Below are 14,839 nucleotides of genomic sequence, written 5' to 3' on the forward strand. Positions count from 1 at the left end.
AGTTTTACAGAGATCACCTCTTAAAATTGATCATGTAGTATTTAATCAACTGACAATATAAAGTGGAAATACTAAAGTTAAAATTGACTAAATATCAATAGGTGTCACTTATTCATTAGTGTCCGTCAATTTAAACACTAATAGAAGTTAATGTGCACAGCAATCAATCACTTTCAGACTGACCTGTATGACTATACCCACTGAAAAACAATTTGCATTCACAACGATAGAAGTAAAGGAAAAAAGTGAAGTGAGTAATTTATTTTATAGCGGCAAGGTATTTCTAAGCTCCAACTTGGCTAATGATGAATGCTCTGCCCATCGAGAAGTAGATAGTACGAGTCTTTGAAGTTTTTGGTATGGGTACAGGCCACATTTGTCTACTGTAATCATTTTTTTATATTGCGACAGCTTGGCATTTTACAATTGGGTATCTATTGTCTAAATATCTACTGATACCTTTGTCCATCTAATGACATCTGATTGTTACTGCCTCTTCACCCTTCATGATGCATGCTGTCTAACGTTCCATATTTAGTGTGACCCTTTAAAAATTGACAAGTATTGCAAAATAGAATTTTTTTTAGAATATATTGGGATTATTTGTGGTGTGCAGCTGCATTGACTATCACATACAAATGCCCTTTTTTAATATAGATGTATATTGTATATAAGTCCCTTGAATGCTCTCTGTATTGTATGGCGGTAACTAGGATACCCTCTGTATTGCATATCTGTCACTAGGATGCTCTCTGTGTTATATGTCAGACATTAGGATGCCATCTGTACTGTATCTATGAATAGTACTGGACAAATTATTATGCATAAAAGTATCATTTCTGCTTAGTCGTATCTGCAATACAACCCTGTCATTTCTCCTCAAGGATGCAATGTGCTTTCTCCTGTGTATGGTGACATAATTTATTCCTCACTAATTTCATTTATATGATTTTTATATGCAGTCCCCAGTCTCTCTTGATTGATACCAATATTTATCAGTGCTGCCTCTAGTGGCAGGCCACATCTCTGGGTGCTGGCCACACCCCTAGTGGCTAGACCCACCCCCTCAGTAGTGCGCTAGCGCAAAGCTGCAACATGCACGCGCTATTATATGGACTTTTATCATTGCATTCACCTAGTGGGCCCTTTATACTCCAGTCCGACAATGATGACGTATAATTATATCACCAAAGTTTAGGTTAAATAGGCATTTTTGATGAACAAGGCTTGAACCTGTAGCTGGCTGATAATGTTGAGGATCACTTTATATATCAAATACCAATAGTGCATGATAAAACAGAAATATTGTTATACACAAGCACACATTAATTATCAAATTAAAGAGTATATATTGAAATAGTAATTAAACTTCTTGTAGACATTAAAAATGCCTACAAGTGTGATATTTGAACTTTGTGTCTGCATAATTCATACCTTTCACAATGCTTTTTCAAAAGGGCAGTGATGGCATGATCTGTAATCTTACAGCCATTCACAGATAGGCTTTGCAAGCTACAAGAACAAATGAAAGAAAAACATCTTAATATACTGTACTTCTTAATAATAATAATAATAATAATAATAATAATAATAATAACAATAATAATACTAATGTAATCCATATATCTTGTGCATGTCTGAATATGCTATATTATGGTATATTAAAATGATAGAAACTAAGATGATACTGGAAAGAATTTAAAATGTTTGTTTGCTGAACTACAAAATAAAAATTCCATCTAGCTAGATATTGGGAGAATCATGGCATACAATCAGTAGAACAATTTGATTAATCAAATGCAAATGATCATTTTACAGTGTAAATGATTATAATAGATAATTACATAATTTATCAAACTGTTCAGGACAAAAATTCTCAGTGCAGAGGTACAGTTGCTGACCACTAGTTCACTGTAGTATTATTATTATTATTATTATCATTTATTTGTTAGGCGCCACAAGGTATCCGCAGCGCCGCACACAGCACTAACAGTAGACTATACAGGGTGAAAACATACAGAACAATGAACAAAAAGTACCAATACTTCAGAAACTCTGGCTAGTCATAAGCAGTAAAAACGGAGCGGAAGAATAGGTATGGAGACAGGAGGGGAGGGGGCCCTGCTCATACGAGCTTACATCCTAAGGGAGGGTAAACATTCCAGGCACAAGAGGAGCCAGTTGATAAATAACTGTAGTTATTTATTCCAGTGTTAGAGGTAATCTTCTCTGTTGAAGAGTTGGAATGGGTTGAACACATCTGGCCTGATCCATTGACAAACACAAAACGAACGTTCTGTGCGTTTTTTAAAAAACGAGCATAGATTGGATATACGAACGCCCGTATTCAACAAGAAGCTGATTGAAGATACATCCGTTGATGAATACAGGTCTAGGTCCATTCTGCTCTAACAGACAGTACTGTCAGGCGCCGTCGCCGCTGATCCCCTGTCAGACGGGGACGGACGTCTGACTTTCACCGCGGCTTCCGGCTGGGCTGTGTTGTCGGGCGCATATGCCCTGCTTCCGTCCCGTTGCTAGGCAACGGGACGCTACTTCTCCTCATCGTGCCGCCCCCTGAGCCTACCAATCAGTTGTACCTTGCCTCTATTTAAACCTGGCTCTGGCGCCATTAGGGTGCCAGAGTAACAGGTTTCCTGTCTAGTATTCCTGGTTCTCCTGCTCTGCTTCTCCTTAGTGTGCTTCTACTGTTCCTGCTCTCCGTTGTGACCAGGCTTGGCGACTATCCCATTATCTCTGTGACCCATATTATACTGCGACCTCGGCTTGATTGACTATTCCTTCGGATTCTCCTTGGTACCGTATTCTCCTGATTGGCTCGACCCGGACCGTCTGACCCTTCTACACTACACTGGCAACTGGCTAGTAGGACCGCGACCTGCGTACTCTGTGCAGCAAAGTCCAAACCTCCTTGCGGGGGTCCCTGGCGAACACCAGGGGTACGTTAGTCTCCGCACCTGCTAGTTCAGTAGCGCTAATACCGGTTAAGGTTTGTCTGATCCTATTAAGGACGCCCTCACCTCCCGAGATCTTCCCACCAAACTTGACGAGTTGGTATCCCTTAGTATTAAAGTGGACATCCGCCATCAGGAACGTTCTGCTGAAAGAAACCAGGATCGCCGCTCTGTTCATTTGGCTCCCCGCTTCCAGTTTCCAGTTCCTTCAGCCGAAGAGCTGATGCAAATTGGGCGCTCTCGCTTGTGTCGAGCTGAGGGGGAGCGTCGGATTAGGAACCGCCTGTGTCTGTCCTTTTGTCTTCTTGTCCAAAGAGGCCGGGAAACTCCACCTCCTAGGCAATGAAAGGGATCCAGTCTCCATACTCCCTACCCTCCTAAGGATACCAACTTCCTGATGCCAGTTACCCTCAGGTATACGGATGCCTCCCTGGAATGTTCCCCCTTCGTGGATTCTGGATCCGCAGGGAACTTCATCTCCGCCACTCTGGTGTCCAAGCTTCACATACCCTGTTCTTTATTGCCGCAGCCATTGGTTCTTACCGCAGTTGACGGTAACCGAGTCAGCAACGGTTCCATCACCTGTATCACCTCTCCAGTTCGGTTGCGGGTAGGGGTTCTTCAGCATGAGTGGATTAGGTTCCTGGTCATTCTGCAGTCCATCAACTCTATCATTTTGGGGTTACCCTGGCTCAGGATGCATTCACCCCAATTTAATTGGCTTCATGCCCAGGTATCCTCCTGGGGTACTTCATATTTCAACCGGTGTCTCTCAAAGGTACTCCCACCCACCCGCCTACCCTATCTCTCTCTTGGAGTTACTTGACGTGTTCAGCAAAACTGCCGCTGAGAGTCTTCCTCCACATCGTGCGTGGGATTGTCCCATCGAACTTGTGCCCGGCAAAACTATGACTAAAAGGTAGAGTTCATCCACTTTCCCTACCAGAGACGAAGGCTATGTCTCAGTATATCTCTGACAATCTTCAAAGAGGATTCTTTAGGAAGTCTACCTCTCCTGCAGAGGCTGAATTTTTTTTTTGTAAAAAAGAAGTATGGCTCCTTAAGACCCTGCATAGACTACCGTTGCCTAAATGCTATCACTATCAAGAATCGCTACCTTCTTCCCCTTATTACAGAACTGTTCAATCGCATTTGGGGTGCTAAGATCTTCTCCAAATTGGATCTCAGAGGGGCTTACAATTTAATACGTATTCGGAAAGGTGACGAGTGGAAAACGGCATTCAACACCCGCGACGGGCACTACGAATAACTAGTTATGCCTTTTGGGCTCTGCAAGGCCCCTGCCGTTTTTCAAGATTTCGTCAATGAGATCTTCAGGGATCTTCTGTATCAATTCGTGATTGTCTACCTGGATGATATTCTAATATTCTCATCCGATCTATACTCTCATCGCCTTCATGTTAAGACAGTCCTCTCTCGTCTCAGGAGACAATCTCTATATTGTAAACTGGAGAAATGCCTTTTTGAATGCTCTCAAGTTCCCTTCCTTGGCTACTTGGTTTCTGGCACTGGTCTCCAAATAGACCCCAAGAAAGTAGAAGCCATTATCAACTGGCCACTTCCCACTGGTCTCAAAGCTACGCAGCGCTTCATTGGGTTTGCCAACTATTACTGTCAGTTCATTAAAGGATTTTCTTCCCTCAACTGTCCTATCATGGCATTAACCCGCAAAGGTGCCTGCTGCAAACCATGGCCTACTGAGGCAATATTGGCCTTCAAGACTCCTAAGGAGGCATTCCTTTCGGCTCCCATCCTCAAACAGCCAGACCAGGGGAGACCTTTTTTTCTTCAGGTTGACGCCTCGTCTGTAGGAATTTGGGCTGTCTTGTCCAAGTGATCTTCTTCCGGCACCTTGGAGACTTGTGGATTCCTTTCAAAAAAAAATTCCGGTGGTGAATTAAATTATGGAATCGGTGACAAGGAGCTATTGGCCATTAAGATGGCACTAGAAGAATGGCGCTACCTCCTCAAAGGTGCCTTACATCCTGTGACCGTGATGACAGACCACAAGAACCTTACCTACCTCCAGGAAGCACAATGTCTTAATCCCGCCAGGCTCGCTGGTCTCTTTTTTTTTTCCCGGTTTCAGCTTATCATTACTTTTCGTCCTGGTTCCAAGAACTGCAAGGCCGATGCACTATCCAGATCCCTTGATAATATGGATTCCTTAGCCTTCTCAGACAACAAAACAATTCTGAATCCTACGCAGGTGGTGGCTATTACCAATTCTTCATCTGACTCCTCCTCCTGGACGCTCATTCGTTGAACCACATCTCCGCCATAAATTACTATGTTGGGCTCACGAGTCTAAGTTTGCAGGTCATGCCGGCTACAAGAGTACGAAGGAATTCCTTTCCAGATACTACTGGTGGCCTTCTCTGGGTTCTGACGTTCATGAATTCGTATCAGCATGCTGTGTTTGTGCGTACCACAAGACTCCTAGACAAAGTCCACCTGGTTTTCTCCTTCCTCTCCCCATTCCCGACTCTCCCTGGATCAGCATCTCAATGGATTTCATCACCGATCTCCCTCCGAGCCACGACTTGAATACCATCTGGGTCGTGGTAGATCGCTTCTCCAAAATGTCCCACTTCATCACTTGTAAAGGTCTCCCCTCAGCTCCTAGACTCGCAGATCTGTTTTTAAAGAATATTTTCCATCTGCATGGGTATCCCCAGGAGATCATCTCCGATCGGGGGTATAATTTTTCGCTAGGTTCTGTAGAGCCTTCTGCACTAAGGTTGGAGTTAAACTCAAATTCTCTTACGGCTATCACCCTCAGACGAATGGATAAACGGAGCGAGTGAATCAGGACCTAGAATGTTTCTTGTGGTGCTTTGCCTCTAACTATCAGACTTCCTGGAGTGATCTCCTCTACTGGGCCGAATTCTCCCACAACAACCTCCTACATTCCTCCTCAGGCCATTCTCCATTCTTCATTGTCTATTGGAGACATCCCACGCCTCCTCTCTTATCCGAGGCTCCACTTTCTCAAGTCCCGGCTGCTGACTCCCTCATCCATGACTTCTCTCAAATCTGGACTCAAACTAAAACGGCACTTTCTACTTCTGTGCAATGACATAAGAGAGCCGCTGACCGTCATAGGAGAAATTTTCCAGTTTTGAAGGTGGGAGACTGTGTTTGGCTAGCTACTCGCAACCTCCGACTCCAAGTTCCATCAAAGAAATTTGCTCCTAAGTTTCGGTCCCTTTGCTATCTCTCAAATCATTAATCCTGTTTCTTACAAGCTTTCATTACCTCCTTCCCTCAAGATCCATATCGCCTTCCACATTTCCTTGCTGAAGCCTCTAATCCTCAACGGATTCTTCAAGGAACCTGTTTTTCCTCCACCTATCAAGACCTCTCTGGGTGATGAATTAGAAGTAGAGAGAATTCTAAAGAGACGTTTTGTTCAGCGCAACCCCCAGTATCTGGTACATTGAAAGGGTTATCGCCCTGAGGAGAGATCCTGGGTTCCGGAGGCCGATCTTCATGCTCCTCGTCTCCTTGCTAAATTCCTGAGAAGGACTAATCCTTCTTCGAGAGGGAGGAGGGGAGGGGGTACTGTCAGGCGCCGTCCCCGCTGATCCCCTGTCAGACGGGGACGGATGTCTGACTTCCACCATGGCTTCCGCTGGGCTGTGTTGTCGGGCGCATGCACCCTGCTTCCGTCCCATTGCTAGGCAACGGGACGCTACTTCTCCTCATCGTGCTGCCCCCTGAGCCTACCAATCAGTTGTACCTTGCCTCTATTTAAACCTTGGCGCCATTAGGGGTTTCCTGTCTAGTATTCCTGGTTCTCCTGCTCTGGTTCTCCTTAGTGTGCTTCTACTGTTCCTGCTCTCCGTTGTGACCAGGCTTGGCGACTATCCCATTATCTGTGTGACCCATATTGTACTGCAACCTCGGCTTGATTGACTATTCCTTCGGATTCTCCTTGGTACCGTATTCTCCTGATTGGCTCGACCCGGACCGTCTGACCCTTCTACACTACACCGGCAACTGGCTAGTAGGACCGCGACCTGCGTACCCTGTGCAGCAAAGTCCAAACCTCCTTGCGGGGGTCCCTAGCAAACACCAGGGATACGTTAGACTCCGCACCTGCTAGTTCAGTAGCGCTAATACCGGTTAGTGTTTGCTCTATTATACTCCTCAGAAGGCCTGCGGCCTGACAAGTACATTGCAGAATACGTTCAATACATATGTGGAATTCACAGAAGAAAAATATTCAATTAATATCACCTGTTAATAAAACAGTCATTAATGACAAAACAGAGTGATTATGCGCATTATACGCAATGTATCGCCATTTACGCTCCTTAACGAATCAGGCCCTTCATTTGCATGTTTTTGTACTAATGTAGTGTCTCACAAAAATGTAATTTTACTATTATAAACTGTACTTACTGTGCAGATGCCTCTACAAGTGCAATTATGCCTTTATCAGTGGCCGCAGTCCAGCTTATGTCCACTGATGTTAATCTGGTGCAGTAGTTACTAGCATTAAATAAAACTGTATCGCCTTCAAATCTCTGTCCACTGCAGTTTGTTACATTCAATTCCTGTGTAAACAGAAGTAAAATAAGATGAGGGATATTTAAAACAAAAAAAGCATGTGCAAAAAACGATGCATGCTACAAGATCTATTTCATAACATGATGCAATTGCCACAATCTACCGTACAACTAATAGCAACTAATCAGATATTAGCTTTCATTTTCTACCACTACAATCATATTGGTTGTTATGGTTTACAGCTCATTTGTGTACATTGCTCCATGCTGACGCCTTTGCGTCTTTTGCAAAAAAAAAAAAACAGATTCTGATTTGTAGTAAAAGTGGGCTGTTTCTATTTGTTGTATTGCAGTGACCAATATAAGGAAAACACGCATTTACAACTTTTTGGAGTAGAAAACAAATATAATAATAAAATTTAAATACATAATTATTTAGGTATGCAGTAGTTACTCCTCTTCTGAAAAATTCTCTCTAAGATTTCTATCCCACTTCCCAGCTCTCATGTCCCTCCAAGTATCTTGAGATACTTGGAGGCACGCCATATGTGCCTACTTTTTCAAATGCCCCTCCGGGAGTACCTGGAAGGGGTATGGGCGGAGGCGCGGGGCTTAGCGAATTGCGTTATTTTGGTGCCGCCACCATAATGAAATGACACGGAAGCATCATTTTACAGTCGGGACGGGGCCAAAATGACGCGATTCCCTAAGAATCTCTCAGTTTCAACTTATTTGAATGGTCACCACTCACCCTAAGATTAGCAGGTGCACCTGATTGAATATATGGCTTGTAAGAAGACTTCACGGATGACAGCAGTGAGTGATTTTATTACATTCAAGTGGTGAGGTCCGCGAACACTCGCATACCGTGGATTCTGGATCTATCTCCCTCCGGAGGGTGTTTAGGACGATACTCTATATGGTAAGAAGTCGCAATATATTATATTTCTGCCGGATAACTACTTTTTAAATACAACGTGCTGCGTGGGTAAGCTTCACCTGACTACCAAAACTTTATAGGAATTATTTGTCCCTATTTGCAAGGAACAGCGTTTTCCATTTCTATACTGCTGGCATATGATCAGGTTTCACGTGTTCTCATAACATTTTTGGACTATTTTTATCTCCTAAGAGAATACTTGGATCCACTTAGGAATTAGATGTGAAACATCTGATATTCACTATGAATCATACTTAGTGGGGAATAATGTTTTTTTAATTACCGTATTTGCCTTTATAGGTTTTTTCTTTATATATGTTTTGTGTGGTATATTAAATCTTGTATTTGGATTTTACTTTTTCTTCTCGGTTTCAACTTATTTGGATGGTCACCACTCACTCAGCGCCATTATTTCTTTTATATTGGATATATGAGACTTGTAATTCCTAAACAGGACTATGATTTGTTTGCATGAGGACTGCGTTGTTCAGCAATGCATGAAGCTTTGATAAGCTTTTGCATTGTGCAGACAGATAACGCCATCCCAAGGTGGCGTTATCTGTCTTTTCATATAGCATCGCTGGCTTCGCAGAATCTGTTACAGTGGACGTGCTTTGCGCATACGCACAGCCTTTTACTGGCGGTAAACTGCCAGTAAGCAAGAAAAACTAATCGCACCAGGGCGTCACTTCCCCGGGGCTCCCAGAATAGCCCCGGCATGATGCAATTCAGCGGTACATTAATATGCATCACTTCGATGTGCAGCAATGCATATTTGCTGGTCCCGCATATTATAAATGCATAGACCCCTTATTGGTTTAAGAAAAAGGGCAAGTTAAAAGATTTTAGTTATTTTACTGTTGCAAAACAAACAAAAAAATGTTTTCCAGAAATATTTTTTTGCTTTTTGGATAAAAAATTTGTTCCACCACAGTGAGAGTCAGCTTGATAAACAGCTGTTTCTCTTCTCTTAACTCAGCACAGAAACATACTGTACATAACCTAAGGTAGAATGCGTGATGTTTACTGCAGACAACAATGAGCTCTGAAGTATGTGAATTAGCAGGACCTTTGATAAATGGGTATTTAATTTAATTGAAGCACGGAAATTATGTTCTTTTTGATCAATTCCAGCTTTTCTGAAAATCACGAGCAATCTAATGATAGCAATGTAGACTCAATAGTAGGAAGGTCACATCAGTACAATGCAATGATAAAGAATACCATATTTTTGGAGCTTTGCATTATGCCTGTTAACTATGAATTTATTCAGAATATAAGTGAAGAGAGAAACTGGTCTATGGTATAGCAGTGGGTAAAACTTTAATTATTTGTAAAACAAAATGGGACTGATTCATTAAGGAAAGTAAAGCAATTTAAAAAAATTGGTACATTAGCATCTTGGCAAAACCATGTTGCATTGGAGGGGAGGTAAATTTAAAATGTGGTGGCAGATTAATAGTTGGCGTAGTGTAGTTTCAGTGTACAAACAAGCTATCAAGTATTTGTGTGCTACATGAAAAAAACAGACAGCATTTAACTTATGTGCAAAAAAAACAACTAATTTGCACCCCTTGCATTGTAACATGGTTTTGTCCAGAAGAAAACTTACCCATATTTTGCCTTACTTTCCTTAATGAATCAGGCCCTATATGTTTTATTTGCTAATTAAGATATTTAAATTACAATACATTTACTGATACTTAAGGAAATTTACAGATTGCAAAACTGCAGCTTTGTACACACTATGCTCCTCCATTTGTTCAAGTGCACCTAGATTTGCTGCATTTACTGAGTAGCAGTAGTTTATACAGGTAGAGGTGAGAAGTCAGGCAACGTTAAGGTGTTGTTAGGGAAGTATGGAGTAGGTCTACCGATGCATCTCGATTGGTGGAACAGTGCAGAAACAACATTCAGTTTATGGAGTTAGATTATTGAAATGAGATAAAGGGGTAGAAAGTGACCATTTTATGTGGCATTGCTTGCTGTGTGAAGTAGCGCATGGCGATTTCCAAAAGACTTGGGGGTATATTTACTAAATTGCGTGTTAGAAAAAGTAGAGATGTTGTCTATAGCAACCAATCAAAATCTAGCTGTCATTTAATAGAATGTACTAAATAAATGACAGCTAGAATCTGATTGGTTGCTATAGGCAACATCTTCACTTTTTCAAACCTGCAGTTTAGTAAATCTAGTCCTTGAACTTTAAACCAGCTCACGCTGAAGATGCTTGGGTCTCACTCTATACTTGTAATCGGAATTGTTTTCTAAATACACTGACAGAAATGTAATAAAACAATTAACACATATAAAAATTGTCAACTGTAATGAAGAAAGTCTCCATGTTCCCACACTCTCATGATTAATATAAGTCACATATTGGGCCTGAATCATCAAAGAACGCAAAGTGAACGCATTCTGTGTTTTTTTTTAAATTGAACGGAAATTGCACACATGTATATCCATATTCAAGTACAAGCAGATCTCAAGAATCATTTCCAATTGAATAAAGTATGACCAAGGAAAAGGTTTACCACAAGCCTCTAAGAGAGGAGTTAGGTGTTCAGCTGACAGCAGGAGAAGTCCACATTTAAGGTTAAGTCCATGCCCAGTGGAACTCCTAGGCTGAACACACACAGGTGGTGCACAGGGTCTAATGAAGCAATTAGACCAAAGGGAGCGGCTTAGCGCATATAAACCTAAGTTGTGCATTTGTAAAGTGCGACAGATGCCATATTGTGGCCAGGGTGTCTAGACAGGAGGACTATGTCTAGTCAGTGTTAGGCTGCTGGGTGCCATCCTGACAGAAGTGTATGCTGTTTTTGTTGTGATATAACAATAAAAGCAATGCTTACTCAGCAAGTATGGATCACCAGAAGGGTGCCCGTGCCACAAGTGGTGTCAGAAGTGGGATTGCAAAGGACAGCCAAAACACAATGGTGGTGAGTGAAATATATTGAATACCACTATTATTATTATTATTATTATTATTATTATTATCATCTTTAATTTATAAGGCACCACAAAGGGTCCTCAACTATAAGGGGGCCCCATGAAGTTGTTGTAGCAGGGCCCTGAATTCCTCTTGGCAGCCCTGGCTACAGCTAAAGATGGGCAAGAATAAAATATGCCAAAAAGAAAGCTTACAAACAGGTGTGTTTGAAGCTCAGTCCCAGTAGGATGATTTGCAAAAAGTTGGAAAATCTCTTGCTTTCTGCACAAACCTGTTGTTACCTGGGTCGGATGATGTGGCCAGGCAAGAGTATGACTCCTTGCATAAAAGTTTTAGAGAAGAAAACTGCTGTCATGTAGAAGTGTGCAATCTAAAGCAGCAGTGTTATGAAAAAATAATAGCCCAAGAAGCTGTATCTGAGTCTTTGAGAAATGAGTTGCATGCAGTGAAGAAAGAGAAAAAACAGTGGAGGCTCTTTAAGAAACTGAGATTGCAGCAGAGAGAGCAGGAAATTGTGTCCTTGAAATCCTTGAAAGATGAGTTGCATGAGTTGCAAAACTCTCATGCTGGAAGAGGGGGAGAGGTGAAAGCCCTTAAAGAGATAGCGGCAGAGAAGAAATTGTTGTTTTAAAACCAAAACATGTTATGATTCAGCGAGGGGTGCACACATCAAGAGAGTCTGTAAAGGAAATTGTGAAGTAAAATATAGAGAGGCTTCATCTGGCTTTAAAGCATGAAAAGCTGAAACGATTGCTCCATGAAGAAAATACTCTTTCTGATAAGTATGCCGAGGAACATGACAGAGCTCTGGCCTTGGCATCCTCTCTGAGGGACATAGGAAACACAAAGGATGATAGCATCCAATTGTGTAAATCCAAAGTCCAATTCCTCAAAGAGAACGCTGCTGCTAGTCCAAGTCCAGCTGTAAGGGTGTGTAACTTGAGGTGTTTCCAGTGCGGAGAGCTTGGACACTTTAAAGCTAAGGGGCAGCACGGTGGCTTAGTGATTAGCACTTCTGCCTCACAACGCTGGGGCCATGAGTTCAATTCCCGACCATGACCTTATCTGTGTGGAGTTTGTATGTTCTCCCTGTGCTTGCATGGGTTTCCTCCGGGTGCTCCGGTTTCCTCCCACACTCCAAAAATATACTAGTAGGTTAATTGTCTGCTATCAAAAATTTACCATAGTCTCTCTCTCTCTCTCTCTCTCTCTCTCTGTCTGTGTGTGTGTGTATGTTAGGGAATTTAGACTGTAAGCTCCAATGGGGCAGGGACTGGTGTGAATGAGTTCTCTGTACAGCGCAGCGGAATCAGTGGCGCTATATAAATAAATGGTGATGATGATGATAAGTGTACTAGACACCAAAAGCCCAAGTGCACAAGACCACAAAAACCCATGGCTCGTGTCTCTCTCCCAAGCCAATTCATGCGGGTCTTTGAAAGGTTGGTTATGTTGTAGCATAGTAGTATTTGATATACAGTAGATATGAGGCTTTTCGAAGAGAGGGAGCCACAGCAGAAAATCTCTAGAGGTGAACATTGGTCAAAAGACCTGGGGGAGTGTAAGCAAATTGAAATAGCGTCGGAGTTGGAGATCTTGGCAAAAGATTAGATTGGGGAGGGCTAGTGAGGCACTGAGGGCTGCAAATGTGGGAAAAACACACATGGGGGCAAGGTCCCACACAAACAACAGGTTATGACTTGTTCAATGTCGAAAAAGGCGATGGTCCTGACCCAGTGGGAAAGAAACAGAGTTTCATAGTGGGGTCAGCATAGAGTAGCCGCAGCGAAGTTGACATATGCGTTTGGCATGATCCCAGATAGATAAAGAAAATGTAACTGTAGGGATATGAGAAAGCGTAGTAGGTCTCTGATTCTGGGGTGTCCACAAAAGTGTGTTGGGTGGTTAACAGCTGACATTTCCAATGTCGCAATTTAGTACCCAACCTGAAAACACAGTAATGTGTAATCAGCCTAAAGGAGTGCCAGGAATACAAATATACACCTAATACATTTATCTACATAAATATATGGGGTTTTTTGTGATCAAGAGTGATTAACAGACAATAAGTAAGAAAGGGCTCCCTTGTTTAAAAAAAGTGTCTCTTCTTTTTAAAATTTGAGTCGCCCATCATATTTCTCAAATGGTGGGTTTTGGTTTCTAAAACCCACCACAAACATAAATATTATAGATGGTCTTGTTAGGTAATCATGTTTGATCACAGGCTAATAAATAAATAGGGACACAATAGTTTGAAAGAGAAGACTCCCCTCATATAAACAAGGTTGACACTTTTTAAAGCAATGCAGGGAATAATGATTGTTCCACTCCCCCCCCCCCTCAATTTTTTTTTTATTAGCAAATAAAACAACAAGGGGGACTTTTAAAATGAGGTTGACCCTATTTAAAGGAGGTGGGGCTAAGAACTAAGTTACCTTCTATCTACTTCAATGATTTGTATTCCCTGTTATTTGTTTAATTACACTTAAATACAATTGCAATCAATAAACAGGGGCAGTCTAATTTTAACAAGGAGATTTTTCCATTCCAAATGAAAGTCCCCCCAAGTTTTCTATGAGTCAGGGATAGGAAAATCGTGGCTCTGATTGAGACCCCCTACTTAAGGCATTTTCCTTGCAGGCACATTGTTTTTAAAAGGTCTATTTATAAATATCTGGCGATATAGAAGATTTTCTTTGATGTTTATCACAGCGATAGAAAATCTTTTTTTGCACAATTAAACAGTTCACATATGTTTCCTCAGAGATGGCGTCTGTAATAACTTTAATAAAATCACTAAAGTAGTTACACTACATCATGATTGTTGTTTAATTAACAGCATAACTCAGAACAAGACGTTAATGAATATACAAATTTATGTTTACATATTCTGATCACAAAATAAGTTAGCAAGCATATCAAGTTAACATTTTGCCATTATCAATGTGTTATTGATAAGCTATAAACAGCCTTTTCCATTTTTCTAAGCTAACAGAAGAAGTATGACAGAAAAATTGAAGACTCAGAAAAAGACTCTTACTTTTCAACTGAGTGAACAGTAATGTCCTCTGTTTCTTAACACAAGGTACATAATCTCACACTCCTGCCTGCCAGGTATGGTTCCAGGATGTGGTTTTCTTTTGTAAACAAACATGTGAATGCTCTCCAAACTTCACTGGATATGTTATGGGTGAGGCCACAATTAACGTGCTATGCATCAAGCATTACCTAAAAATCTAGTTTTGCATAGTTGTGACGTCTGTTTTGCACTTAACCTACTGACAGCACCGTGAATACAGGAAATGTAAATAAGCAGCATGCCAAAGCCCTGTAAGGTTTTAAAAAAAGAGCAGGTGTCCCATCTATTTCCCCGCTTTGACCATTTTTATTTTTTTTAAAAAGCACGTACAGGAACTTCTGTACTTTTAGGTCATGT

At 41.6% G+C, this 14,839-nt stretch overlaps 1 protein-coding gene across 1 annotated transcript in view; it reads right to left on the minus strand.

The window, feature by feature from the left end:
• Window positions 1–14,839, minus strand: part of LOC142108169 (uncharacterized) — a 92,423-nt gene that overhangs the window by 32,379 nt on the left and 45,205 nt on the right. Inside the window, exons 8-9 of the mRNA XM_075191786.1 lie at window positions 7,404–7,558; window positions 1,435–1,512 (exon numbers count right to left, since the gene is read on the minus strand). Coding sequence (XP_075047887.1) covers window positions 1,435–1,512; window positions 7,404–7,558 — 233 coding nt within the window. The remainder of the gene's footprint in view (window positions 1–1,434; window positions 1,513–7,403; window positions 7,559–14,839) is intronic.

The sequence above is a fragment of the Mixophyes fleayi genome, chromosome 1, assembly GCF_038048845.1.
Source record: "Mixophyes fleayi isolate aMixFle1 chromosome 1, aMixFle1.hap1, whole genome shotgun sequence".
In the NCBI taxonomy this organism is placed as follows: Eukaryota; Metazoa; Chordata; class Amphibia; order Anura; family Limnodynastidae; genus Mixophyes; species Mixophyes fleayi.